This window comes from Dendrobates tinctorius, unplaced genomic scaffold (genome assembly GCF_039654945.1).
Source record: "Dendrobates tinctorius isolate UK_male_01 unplaced genomic scaffold, ASM3965494v1 ptg000120l, whole genome shotgun sequence".
NCBI lineage: Eukaryota > Metazoa > Chordata > Amphibia > Anura > Dendrobatidae > Dendrobates > Dendrobates tinctorius.
The window spans coordinates 14,130,076-14,143,052 of NW_027361788.1; the positions used below are offsets into that span (position 1 = coordinate 14,130,076).

General features: G+C 48.0%; 1 protein-coding gene across 1 annotated transcript in view; it reads left to right on the forward strand.

Annotated features, from left to right (window-relative positions):
- Positions 1-3,811: 3,811 nt before the first annotated feature.
- SRPK3 (SRSF protein kinase 3) overlaps positions 3,812-12,977 on the forward strand; it is a 49,936-nt gene continuing 40,770 nt past the window's right edge. Inside the window, exons 1-2 of the mRNA XM_073590763.1 lie at positions 3,812-4,193; positions 4,455-4,575. Of these exons, the coding sequence (XP_073446864.1) occupies positions 4,178-4,193; positions 4,455-4,575 (137 nt within the window). The 5' untranslated portion in view covers positions 3,812-4,177. The remainder of the gene's footprint in view (positions 4,194-4,454; positions 4,576-12,977) is intronic.

Here is a 12,977-nt window from a genome sequence, read left to right on the forward strand (position 1 = left end):
CCTCCTCATGCTGTCTCCTCTGGCATCCCCCCAGCTAACCATACTGTCTGCTCATATATTTACTCCCTCACTCTCCAGACTGCCTCCTCACACATCCCACCGACTCTCCATACTGTGCACCCATCCCCACCCTTGCTCCCCATAATGTTTCCGCATACATTGTCCCCCTTATTAATCATACCCATCCCCCACTCAACATACTGCGTCGGCACCCATCCCCCCAATCAACCCCATAGTGTGTCCGCATACATTTCCCTACTTCGCTCCCCAAACTGCATTCGCACCCATCTTCCCCCATTCTGCGTCTGCACTGTCCCTCTCATACTGTTTCCTCATACATGCCCCACATCTCCCACCCTCATACAGTATGATGACCCCAGAGCTCCACTTACACAGTATGATGGTTCCTATAGCCTCCACCCAGTGTGAAGGCCTCCAGAGCCTCACATGCAGTATGATGTCCCTCAGCCCGCTATTCACATTATGACGCCCACATAGCCACACATACAGAGTGCAATGGTTCCCACAGCCCCTCGTACACATTATGATGTCCCTCAGCCCCACATACAGAGTGTAATGGTTCACACAGCCCCTCATACAGTATTATGACCCCAGAGCCCAACATACACAGTATAATGGTTGCCATAGTCCAACACAGTATGATGCCCCCACAGCCCTCCATACACAGTATGATGCCCCCACAGCCCTCCATACACAGTATGATGCCCCCACAGCCCTCCATACACAGCATGATGCCCCCACAGCCCTCCATACACAGCATGATGCCCCCACAGCCCTCCATACACAGCATGATGCCCCCACAGCCCTCCATACACAGCATGATGCCCCCACAGCCCTCCATACACAGCATGATGCCCCCACAGCCCTCCATACACAGCATGATGCCCCCACAGCCCTCCATACACAGCATGATTCCCCCACAGCCCTCCATACACAGCATGATTCCCCCACAGCCCTCCATACACCGCATGATGCCCCCACAGCCCTCCATACACAGCATGATGCCCCCACAGCCCTCCATACACAGCATGATGCCCCCACAGCCCTCCATACACAGCATGATTCCCCCACAGCCCTCCATACACAGCATGATTCCCCCACAGCCCTCCATACACAGCATGATTCCCCCACAGCCCTCCATACACAGCATGATGCCCCCACAGCCCTCCATACACAGCATGATTCCCCCACAGCCCTCCATACACAGCATGATTCCCCCACAGCCCTCCATACACAGCATGATGCCCCCACAGCCCTCCATACACAGCATGATGCCCCCACAGCCCTCCATACACAGCATGATTCCCCCACAGCCCTCCATACACAGCATGATGCCCCCACAGCCCTCCATACACAGCATGATGACCCCACAGCCCTCCATACACAGCATGATTCCCCCACAGCCCTCCATACACCGCATGATGCCCCCACAGCCCTCCATACACCGCATGATTCCCCCACAGCCCTCCATACACCGCATGATGCCCCCACAGCCCTCCATACACAGCATGATGCCCCCACAGCCCTCCATACACAGCATGATTCCCCCACAGCCCTCCATACACAGCATGAAGCCCCCACAGCCCTCCAGACACAGCATGATGCCCCCACAGCCCTCCATACACAGCATGATGCCCCCACAGCCCTCCATACACAGCATGATTCCCCCACAGCCCTCCATACACAGCATGATGCCCCCACAGCCCTCCATACACAGCATGATGCCCCCACAGCCCTCCATACACAGCATGATGCCCCCACAGCCCTCCATACACAGCATGATTCCCCCACAGCCCTTCATACACAGCATGATGCCCCCACAGCCCTCCATACACAGCATGATTCCCCCACAGCACTCCATACACAGCATGATGCCCCCACAGCACTCCATACACAGCATGATGCCCCCACAGCCCTCCATACACAGCATGATGCCCCCACAGCCCTCCATACACAGCATGATGCCCCCACAGCCCTCCATACACAGCATGATTCCCCCACAGCCCTCCATACACAGCATGATGCCCCCACAGCCCTCCATACACAGCATGATTCCCCCACAGCCCTCCATACACAGCATGATGCCCCCACAGCCCTCCATACACAGCATGATGCCCCCACAGCCCTCCATACACAGCATGATGCCCCCAAAGCCCTCCATACACAGTATGATGCCCCCACAGCCCTCCATACACAGCATGATGCCCCCACAGCCCTCCATACACAGCATGATGCCCCCACAGCCCTCCATACACAGCATGATTCCCCCACAGCCCTCCATACACAGCATGATTCCCCCACAGCCCTCCATACACAGCATGATGCCCCCACAGCCCTCCATACACAGCATGATGCCCCCACAGCCCTCCATACACAGTATGATGCCCCCACAGCCCTCCATACACAGCATGATGCCCCCACAGCCCTCCATACACAGCATGATGCCCCCACAGCCCTCCATACACAGCATGATGCCCCCACAGCCCTCCATACACAGCATGAAGCCCCCACAGCCCTCCATACACAGCATGATTCCCCCACAGCCCTCCATACACAGTATGATGCCCCCACACACAATATGATGCACTCCATACACAGTATGATTCCCCCACAGCCCTCCATACACAGCATGATGCCCCCACAAACAATATGATGCACTCCATACCCAGTATGATGCCCCCACAGCCCTCCATACCCAGTATGATGCCCCCACAGCCCTCCATACACAGCATGATGCCCCCACAGCCCTCCATACCCAGTATGATTCCCCCACAGCCCTCCATACCCAGTATGATTCCCCCACAGCCCTCCATACCCAGTATGATTCCCCCACAGCCCTCCATACCCGGTATGATTCCCCCACAGCCCTCCATACCCGGTATGATTCCCCCACAGCCCTCCATACCCAGTATGATTCCCCCACAGCCCTCCACAGTATGATGCCCCCACAGCCCTCCATACACAGCATGATGCCCCCACAAACAATATGATGCACTCCATACCCAGTATGATGCCCCCACAGCCCTCCATACCCAGTATGATGCCCCCACAGCCCTCCATACACAGCATGATGCCCCCACAGCCCTCCATACCCAGTATGATTCCCCCACAGCCCTCCATACCCAGTATGATTCCCCCACAGCCCTCCATACCCAGTATGATTCCCCCACAGCCCTCCATACCCAGTATGATTCCCCCACAGCCCTCCACAGTATGATGCCCCCACAGCCCTCCATACCCAGTATGATTCCCCCACAGCCCTCCACAGTATGATGCCCCCACAGCCCTCCATACCCAGTATGATTCCCCCACAGCCCTCCACAGTATGATGCCCCCACAGCCCTCCATACCCAGTATGATTCCCCCACAGCCCTCCACAGTATGATGCCCCCACAGCCCTCCATACACAGTATGATGCCCCCACAGCCCTCCATACACAGTATGATTCCCCCACAGCCCTCCATACACATAGTAGAATGTCCCCACAGCCCTCCCACAGTACGATGCCCCCCTTCATCCCCCCACACACAGTACCATAGTGCCCACCGCTCCCTACAAAAACAAGGTCAGATTTGTTTTTTAACCCTTTAAATAAATGAGTTTTATATCGCCGTATTCATACTGACTGACAGCGTCATGTTTCTGGATCATGTGGCGGTGCAGATCTGAGAATTAGAAAAATGTATAATTATTTAAAAATATAATAAAAGAAAAAAAAACTAAAAAAAAAAAAAAAAAAAAAGAAAATCCAATGAAACGACCGCGCTGACAATTTGATGCAACTGGAAGATCTGGATACTGAGGAGGTTATAGGATGTTGTGGGATCATGGCTGATAGCAGAGAACAAGAGCTGAGATGATGGCTGATAGCAGGGAACAATAGCTCGCATTGTGCACTCCCTCCCTGGAGCAGCCACAGGCCGCCGCACAGCTGTCACGTCTCCTCCCTCCCACCAGGTGGCGCTGTGGTGACATCTCCGCTCCTCCCCGGCCGCCTCTCCGGTCTCTCAGCTGCCAGGTCTGACATCTCTGGGTGCCGGCGGTGTCTTCTCCATCTCCAGGTGCAGCTGTCTCTTTTCTTGCTGCCGGCTGTCTGTCCCCCTCCTCCGGCCTCCTGTCTCTCCTCGCACATTATGTCTGTCTCTCAGACTCTGACATGAGCTCCAAGAAAGGTGAGGACCCCAAAACCTCAGGAGGACAGTGTGGGGACCCCTATGTCAGAGTGGGGGAGGGGTATATATATGCATTGCCATGTGTGCCAGTCTTATTATCTGCAAGTCATTATACCCTGTATACAGGCTCATTAACCCCCTCCTGCCTGCGCTGTGTTCCTTAACTTCCCATCATTACACACACCCATATAAAGTTTCCTCGTGACTTTTTAAATTTAACCCCTTGGTGGATCAGTTGGAGCTTTACCGTTTATTTTCTAGTTTCAGGTAACAGTTCAGGAAAGAAGAGCAAGAAGAAGCAAAAAAAGCAAAAGAGAATGACCGAACGGGAGATAACGGGGGCCCCGGAGGCGCGCAGCCCCAGCCTGGATAGCCAGAGCGGGTAAGTACCCCCTCCCGGACACTTGGCATATTCTTATCTCTGATGGCATGTGAGAGCGGCGGCTGAGCTCATCTCATGTGTATAGAAATGTGTGTGTGTGTATATATATATAATATAATTTATTTATAGGATCATACTACAGTATATCTATATATATATACCGCGGTGTCTAACGGACTGCCTAAACGTAACGTGAATCCAGCCTAACACGTGTTTTGCCATATATGTATCGTATATATCAGTGCCTGTGGTATATAAGTCTTCATTCTGTTAGCGCTTGTATATATGTAATCTACATGTATATATGTGATGTTATTTTTCATATGATTTACAGGTTTATTTGTATATATGTAACACGTTTGTTCTTGTATACATGTATATGCAGTATCTGTTATGTATACGAATAACTGCGGTGTATATAGTAGTGATGTGTGTGTGTGTGTGTGTGTGTGTGTGTGTGTATAAATATAGCATGTGTGGTGTATGCAATGCACACATCTATAGATGAATACAGTTTATGTGAAGCTTACATTTATATTGCTGCCCAAATCTAAAATCTATATACAATATATTTTATATATTTAATTTTATAAGGCTACAAGTGCTTTTATGTAGTGTGCATGAACACTGGTGCTTGCATATATATATATTTTTATATGTGTGTGTATGTGTGTGTATATATATATATATATATATATATATATATATATATATATATATATATATATACAGGGTTCCTTCATTATTATAATTGCATAGGTAGACGAGGCCAAACTTGGTGATTGGCTGCAGGGTCACCGGGGTCACCAGACGTTACCCAGACAGACTTTATATTTTAGGGAGTGATCAAAGAACTGATCGGGATATTCCAGAAAGAGCTGGTGTGTATTAGTAGACAGATCAGGATGACATGTGGGGCAGCTTTTTCTCCTGACACAAGTGCAGGGCATTGCATGTGCTCTTACTTACTGAGCCACCATCAGTCAGGCATCCTACTTATTAGTGCTCATGTAGTAACTTCTCTATGGAGGGATTGTTTCCATGTATTCATCCTGCCAGGGCACATACATGGACGCTGCTGCTGACGCCGCTATTATTGCTTGTTTGCACTTTTCTTTGACAAATTTCAATGGGAACCTCGAAATCTTCAGCAAACTCCAATTGTTGTTCTTTTTTTCTGCAGATCCTCAGTAAAATCACCAAAACAATTCCCATTACCTTTCTCCCCTGATGGTCTCTGTACACTAGATGTGTCTACATTTTCTGCAGCAACTCCACTGCATGTGAACATCCCTTAGACATATGGTAATAGGACGTGTGTGACAGGACCCCCTCAGGAGGAAGGTGTAGGGGCCAAGCCACTTTTCCACTCCATGGTCGGCACATCAGGGTGCAGAGGTTTATTTCGGTCTTGGGGCCCGTCCCAGGGTTAACCCTAACATTGTCCTCTTGGTACAGGCGATATATAGAGGTAATACCACTAGCATGCTGACTTGTTAAATGACACGTGGGTTCTCAAGGCTTCGTGCGCTGGAGCTGTGCGTTGGATCCCAGCCCCCACAGACCAACAGCAGCTGCGGGGTATTTATAACCCTGATGCTGCTGCCAATCTATGTGCGAGCTGTGAAATCATCACCGACCCATTCAAAGCCAGGAAATACATTACAGCGATTCCTGCGTGCACGGCTGCATTACAGGACCGTGCATACAGTACTTCTGCAATAGCATGGCTTTTATATTCTTTATATATAGTGCGTGCCGCTGGATGACATGACGTGTGGAGGCGGCAGGGCTGGATGTATCCTCCCCAGATATGTAGGGCAGTTTATGCTCCTGGTATTTGCAGATTGCAGGATTCAGTTATGATCGGGAATTGCTTAAATAGCAATCACTTTTCTCTACAATTGGGAGAAGTTTAGAGGGCTTTTGCAAGATTAGCATGTACTTGGGATAGGTCCTCAATGTTCGGGATCAGTGGTGGCTCCTCCACACTGGCAGACCCCATTCACTGAAGCGCCATAGTCCCCCCCCATCGATCATATGGATCCCCAATAGACATTCCAACGGACGGTCCTTCAGATATAAAGGGATATTCCAGGAAGAACAATCCACCCAATCAGTGATCAGTACTACATTGGTAGGGGTCTGATTGCCGAGACCCCAACTGATCACTTTCATAGGGGCCTTGAACTTCCACGCCTTTCATTGAGAGAAATCACAGTTCAGTGCTGGGACACTGTACGTTTGGCGGTCCCACAGATCATGTATGGAGGGCGCATGCCTGACTGACGTCCCATTCAAATGGGGGGACGGAAGTTTCCCATTTCTGGCAATCGGTGGGGGTTTTGGCAATCAGACTCCCACAAATTAAGTCTGCTGTGGATGATTAATCACCGATTCCTAATTAATCAGTGTTTCCCGGGTGATCCTGCACAGTGCTGTGTTATATTACAGATGGGATGTCATAAAACAACCTAAAATAAATCTGTATAGCAGAATGATCCGACTTACAATGAGGTCATGTGGCTTCATCACATGGGGGTCTGCCATAGTAAAAAGAGGAATTTGAGTCGAGAGGCAAATTATCATCCACGCTATGGAGGGTAAGGATCGTGATGTGATGTTTTTGCTTATATATACAGCTCTGGCAAAAATTAAGAGACCACTGCAAAATTTTCAGTTTGTCTGATTTTTCTCTTTATAGGTATACTTGCTGAAGAGCCCGGCGCTGCCCAGGCATAGTAACTAACTGTGGTTAGTTATAACAAATTATAATAATCCTCCATCCCATAGTCCCGTGCCCATATACCCATCACACATCCACGATCCCATAGGCCCGTGCCCATATACCCATCATACATATCCTCCATCCCATAGTCGAGTGCCCATATACCCATCCTCCATCCAATAGTCCCATGCCCATATACCCATCATACATATTCTCCATCCCATAGTCCCATGCCCATATACCCATCATACATATCCTCCATCCCATAGTCGAGTGCCCATATACCCATCATACATCCTCCATCCCATAGTCACGTGCCCATATACCCGTCATACATAGCCTCCATCCCATAGTCCCGTGCCCATATACTCGTCATACATATCCTCCATCCCACAGTCCCGTGCCCATATACCCATCATACATATCCTCCATACCATAGTCCCGTGCCCATATACCCATCATACATATCCTCCATACCATAGTCCCGTGCCCATATACCCATCATGCATATCCTCCATACCATAGTCCCGTGCCCATATACCCATCATGCATATCCTCCATACCATAGTCCCGTGCCCATATATCCGTCATACACATCCTCCATCCCGTAGTCCCGTGCCCATATACCCGTCATACATATCCTCCATCCCATAGTCCAGTGCCCATATACCCGTCATACACATCCGCCATACCATAGTCCCGAGCCCATATACCCGTCATACATATCCTCCATCCCATAGTCGAGTGCCCATATACCCATCATACATCCTCCATCCCATAGTCGAGTGCCCATATACCCATCACACATCGTCCATCCCATAGTCACGTGCCCATATACCCGTCATACATAGCCTCCATCCCATAGTCCCGTGCCCATATACTCGTCATACATAGCCTCCATCCCATAGTCCCGTGCCCATATACTCGTCATACATATCCTCCATCCCACAGTCCCGTGCCCATATACCCACCATACATATCCTCCATACCATAGTCCCGTGCCCATATACCCATCATGCATATCCTCCATACCATAGTCCCGTGCCCATATATCCGTCATACACATCCTCCATCCCGTAGTCCCGTGCCCATATACCCGTCATACATATCCTCCATCCCATAGTCCAGTGCCCATATACCCGTCATACACATCCGCCATACCATAGTCCCGAGCCCATATACCCGTCATACATATCCTCCATCCCATAGTCCAGTGCCTATATACCCATCACACATCCTCCATCTCATAGTCAACCATTATGACATCATAATGAGCGGCGGCAGGGCTTGCAACCTATGATGACATCAGCGTCGCCATGGCAACCATTGTTACATCATAATGAGGGGTGGGGCTTGATATGCACACACTGCTTCCCCAGTATGCAAATAGGGGCATTATGACCTCATAATGAGGGGCGGGGCTTGACGCGCGCGCACTTTTTCCCCAGTATGTAGACGGGGGCAAAATTGTTTGGTGAATTGGAACGTGCGGGGTTAAAATTTCGCCTCACAACATAGCCTATGACGCTCTCGGGGTCCAGACGTGTGACTGTGCCAAATTTTGTGGCTGTAGCTGCGACGGTGCAGATGCCTATCCCGGACACACACACACACACACACACACACACACACACACACACACACACACACACACACACACACACACACACACACACACACACACACACACACACACACACACACACACTTTGAGCTTTATATATTAGATTTTTGAGTAAAATGTAAATTGCTCTTTTATTCTATAAACTACTAACAACATATCTCCTAATTTCCAAGCACTAAATTTTGTATTTATTTTCAGAAAATGAGAAATGGTCAAAATAACAAAAAAATGCAGTGCTTGCAGACCACAAATAATGCTAAGAAAACAAGTTCATAATCATTTAGAAACAACAATACTAATGTTTTAACTCGGGAAGAGATCAGAAATCAATATTTTGTGTAATAACCATGATTGTTAATCACAGCTTTCATGTGTCTTGGCATGCTTTCCACCAGTCTTTCACACTGCTTTTGGGTGACCTTATGCCACTCCTGGTACAAAAATGTAAGCAGTTGTTCTTTGTTTGGTGGCTTGTGACTATCATCTTCCTCTTGATTACATTCCAGGGGTTTTCATTGGGGTTCAGGTCTGGAGATTGGGCTGCCCATGACAGAGATTTGATGTGGTGGTCCTTCATCCACACATTGATTGACCTAGCTGTGTGGCATGGCGCATTGTCCTGATGGAAAAACCAGTCCTCAGAGTTGGGGAACATTGGCTGAGCAGAAGGAATCAACTGTTTTTCCAGGATAACCTTGTATGTGGCTTGACTCATACGTCCTTCACAAAGATTAACCTGCCCAATTCCAGCCTTGCTGAAGCATCCCCAGTTCATCACCGATCCTCCACCAAATTTCACAGTGGGTGCAAGACACTGTGGCTTTTACACCTCTCCAGGTCTCCGTCTAACCATTAGACGACCAGGTGTTGGGCATAGCTGAAAATTAGACTCATCAGAGAAGATTACCTTACTCCAGTCCTCTATGGTCCAATCCTTATGGTCTTTGGCAAACTTCAGCCTGGCTCTCCTTTGCTTCTCATTGATGAAAGGCTTTTTTCTAGCTTTATATGACTTGAGCCCTGCCTCTAGGAGCCTGTTACGAACTGTTCTTGCCATGCACTTCAACCCAGCTGCCATTTTCCATTCCTTTTGTAGGTCACTTGATGTCATCCTGTGGTTGCTGAGTGGCATTCAAATAAGATGACTGCCATCCCGGTCAGTGGAGTGTCGTTTTTGCCCTCTGCCGGTCTGTAGCTTTGTTCCCCAATGTCTGCTGCTTGACCTTGTTGTAATGGACTGCTGTCTTAGAAATTTTAAGGATGGAGGCAACACGACGCTCACTGTATCCCTCTGCTAGTAAAGCTAGAATTGAGCCCTTCTTTTCCTCACTCAAGACTTTTCTATTCAACTCCTTTGGCATGGATAAAAGTTATTTTTTCATTCCTATTACCTTTGGGATATTGCTAGCACTTGTTTTGCCATTCAGCTTGTCCTATTGCAAGAGGATTGTGAACACCACAGCAGGATTTTTTTTATACTTTCCTTGGATAAATAATTTTTTTTATTTTTTTTATCTTGGTGTAAACATGTACATCTCATTACAATATTGATTCTGCTGAATGCAAATGGGCCTCACACCATAAGCAAAGTGAGGAAAGCCTGTGAGTTCTATCCTTCTCACCCCTTTATATACCTTAAAAATAGAAATGTGTTATTGCACCCAAGCGAGCGCAAATTAAGGAACTAGTTGGCTTCCACATGAGCCTTTGTCATGTGGGATCTCTCTACTGTGGACCATCGCTGATCCGTATGTTGACTATCCAAAATAGGTTTGTCCTAAAGGGGGCAGCTGCGTGTGGGACACAAAATGTCCTAAAGAATGGCATGGCTTGTGGGGGACGGCAGGGGCAAGACTGCACCCCCACAAGCCATGCCATCCCAATTCCTTACACTGCTCTGGGTTCAGATGCACATATAAGTCTCCACATTTGTACTTGGCATCTGTCATTTTTGAGGGATAACGCCACAATATTTGTGTTTTGACCCTTCGTACCACAGACCCGATGCACTGGCATGGCTTCCATTGTAGCCACAGCGGAGCTGTCGGTGCAGCCAAAGATTATTTTTATTTATTTTTTTATTTACTAATTGAAAAACTAGACTTGTATTTGTAATTTGAACACTGTTGGGTCCCAGTAGGGTTAATCCACATTTTGGCTACCCAACATGATTTCTGAGCAGAAATTAGTGATGGGATCTAGGAAAGTGATTGAGATTTGGGAGCGCCAACCCTTTGCACAAAATTGTAAAAAGATAGACTCAATGATGCTATAATAATAGTTAGCGGGGGAGGCAGCTACATGGGGACTAAAGTTGGTAAAACTCTCCCCCCCGACTGATGATGTCAAAGGAGAGAAGGATCCGGCCTTCACGATTTATGATCATGATTAGCGATGAGCGAGTGTGCTGGAATAAGGTGTTATCTGAGCATGCTTGGGTGCTAAGAGTGTCTTCCGCGTGGTCGAATAATATGTTCGAGTCTCTGCGGCTGTTGGACAGCTGCAAAATATCAGGAAGCCCTAACAAACAGGCAATCCCTGCATGTGTTGTGGCTATCGACCTGACACGGACATATTATTCGAGCACGTCGAAGTCACTCTGCTAGCACCCGATCATGGCGGATAACACCTTATCCCAGCATGTTCGCTTATCACTAATCATGATGGAGAAAAGGATCCGATCTTTACAATTCCACTTGTTAATCTTTTTATTCTCCCTGGAGAAATGTCCGTCGGCGGCTCTCTCGACAGAGCGCTCCTGTATATGGCAGAGTCGGGAGAGAGTTGAACAATGGTTTGGCCAACTGATGGGCTTTTTAAATGGACTTTGTTGATAAATGCAATCATCTGACACCCGCAGGTTGCGCTGACGTCTGACTGCCTCAGTATTCAGCCTTCTGGCTCATATAAATCTGGATACTTTCCATCTTCACTAACTGCAGCCAAAGTGGATGCGAACCAAGACTCTCCGATAACGTCCAGAATAGGGATAGTAGTGGCGCTAACAGGCTTCTGCCTCATATTGCATTAATGTAAAATACATAAAATATAACAAGCAACTAGTTAACGCTTTGTACTGCAGCGTATGCATGGTGAAATAGAAAAGACTTAACGATTATACCTTTCATGGCCGAGACAGGAATAGCTTCTTCTAGAGGACTGGCCCCCGGAGACGAGGTCAAGAAAACTGCTGTACGCTGCTTTTTGACTAACAACTCCCATAACTATGAATGGAGGTTACAGAAAAAGTGTAACCAAGCCCACAGAGGTGTCGGGAGAGGACGGGCGTGACACGTCACATGCCCACTAGATGTGTGCGGCTATGCTCCATACAGGTAAATCTAACAAGGCCGGACACAGTCAGAATGTGGCTGTACAGTGGCTTGCAAAAGTATACACCCCCTTGACATTTTTCATGTTTTGCTACCTCACAACCTGAAATTTTACAGGTTTTTTTTTTTGGAGAGTTTGCATCAGTTCATGTACAGAACATGCTGACAACTGTGCACATTCTTTTTATTGTGAAGCAAACAACAAATTGGACAAAATAACTGAAAACTTCAGCGTGCATTACTATTCACCCCCTAAAGTCAGTACTTTTTAGACCCTCCTTTTGCGGCAATTACAGCTGCATGTCGCTTTGGAGAAGTCTTTATGAGCTTTCCACATCTTCCCTCAGGGATTTTTGCCCATTTCTCAAGGCAAAACTGCTTCAGCTCCTTCACGTTAGATGGTTTAAACTGATGAACAGCAATCTTATAATCTTGCCACAGATTCTCAATTGGATTAAGGTCTGGTCAACTCCAAAACATTTCCACGTTTCCCCTTAAACCATTCGAGTGTTCCTTTAGCAGTATGATTTGGGTCATTGTCTTGTTGGAAGGAGAACCTCCATCCCATTCTCAAATAACTGACAGACTGAAACAGGTTTTGCTCAAGAATATCCCTGTATTTCGCACCATCCATCTTCCCCTTGATTCGGACCATTTTCTCTGTCCCTGCTTCTGAAAAGCATCCAGACCGCATAATACTGCCACCACCATGCTTCAC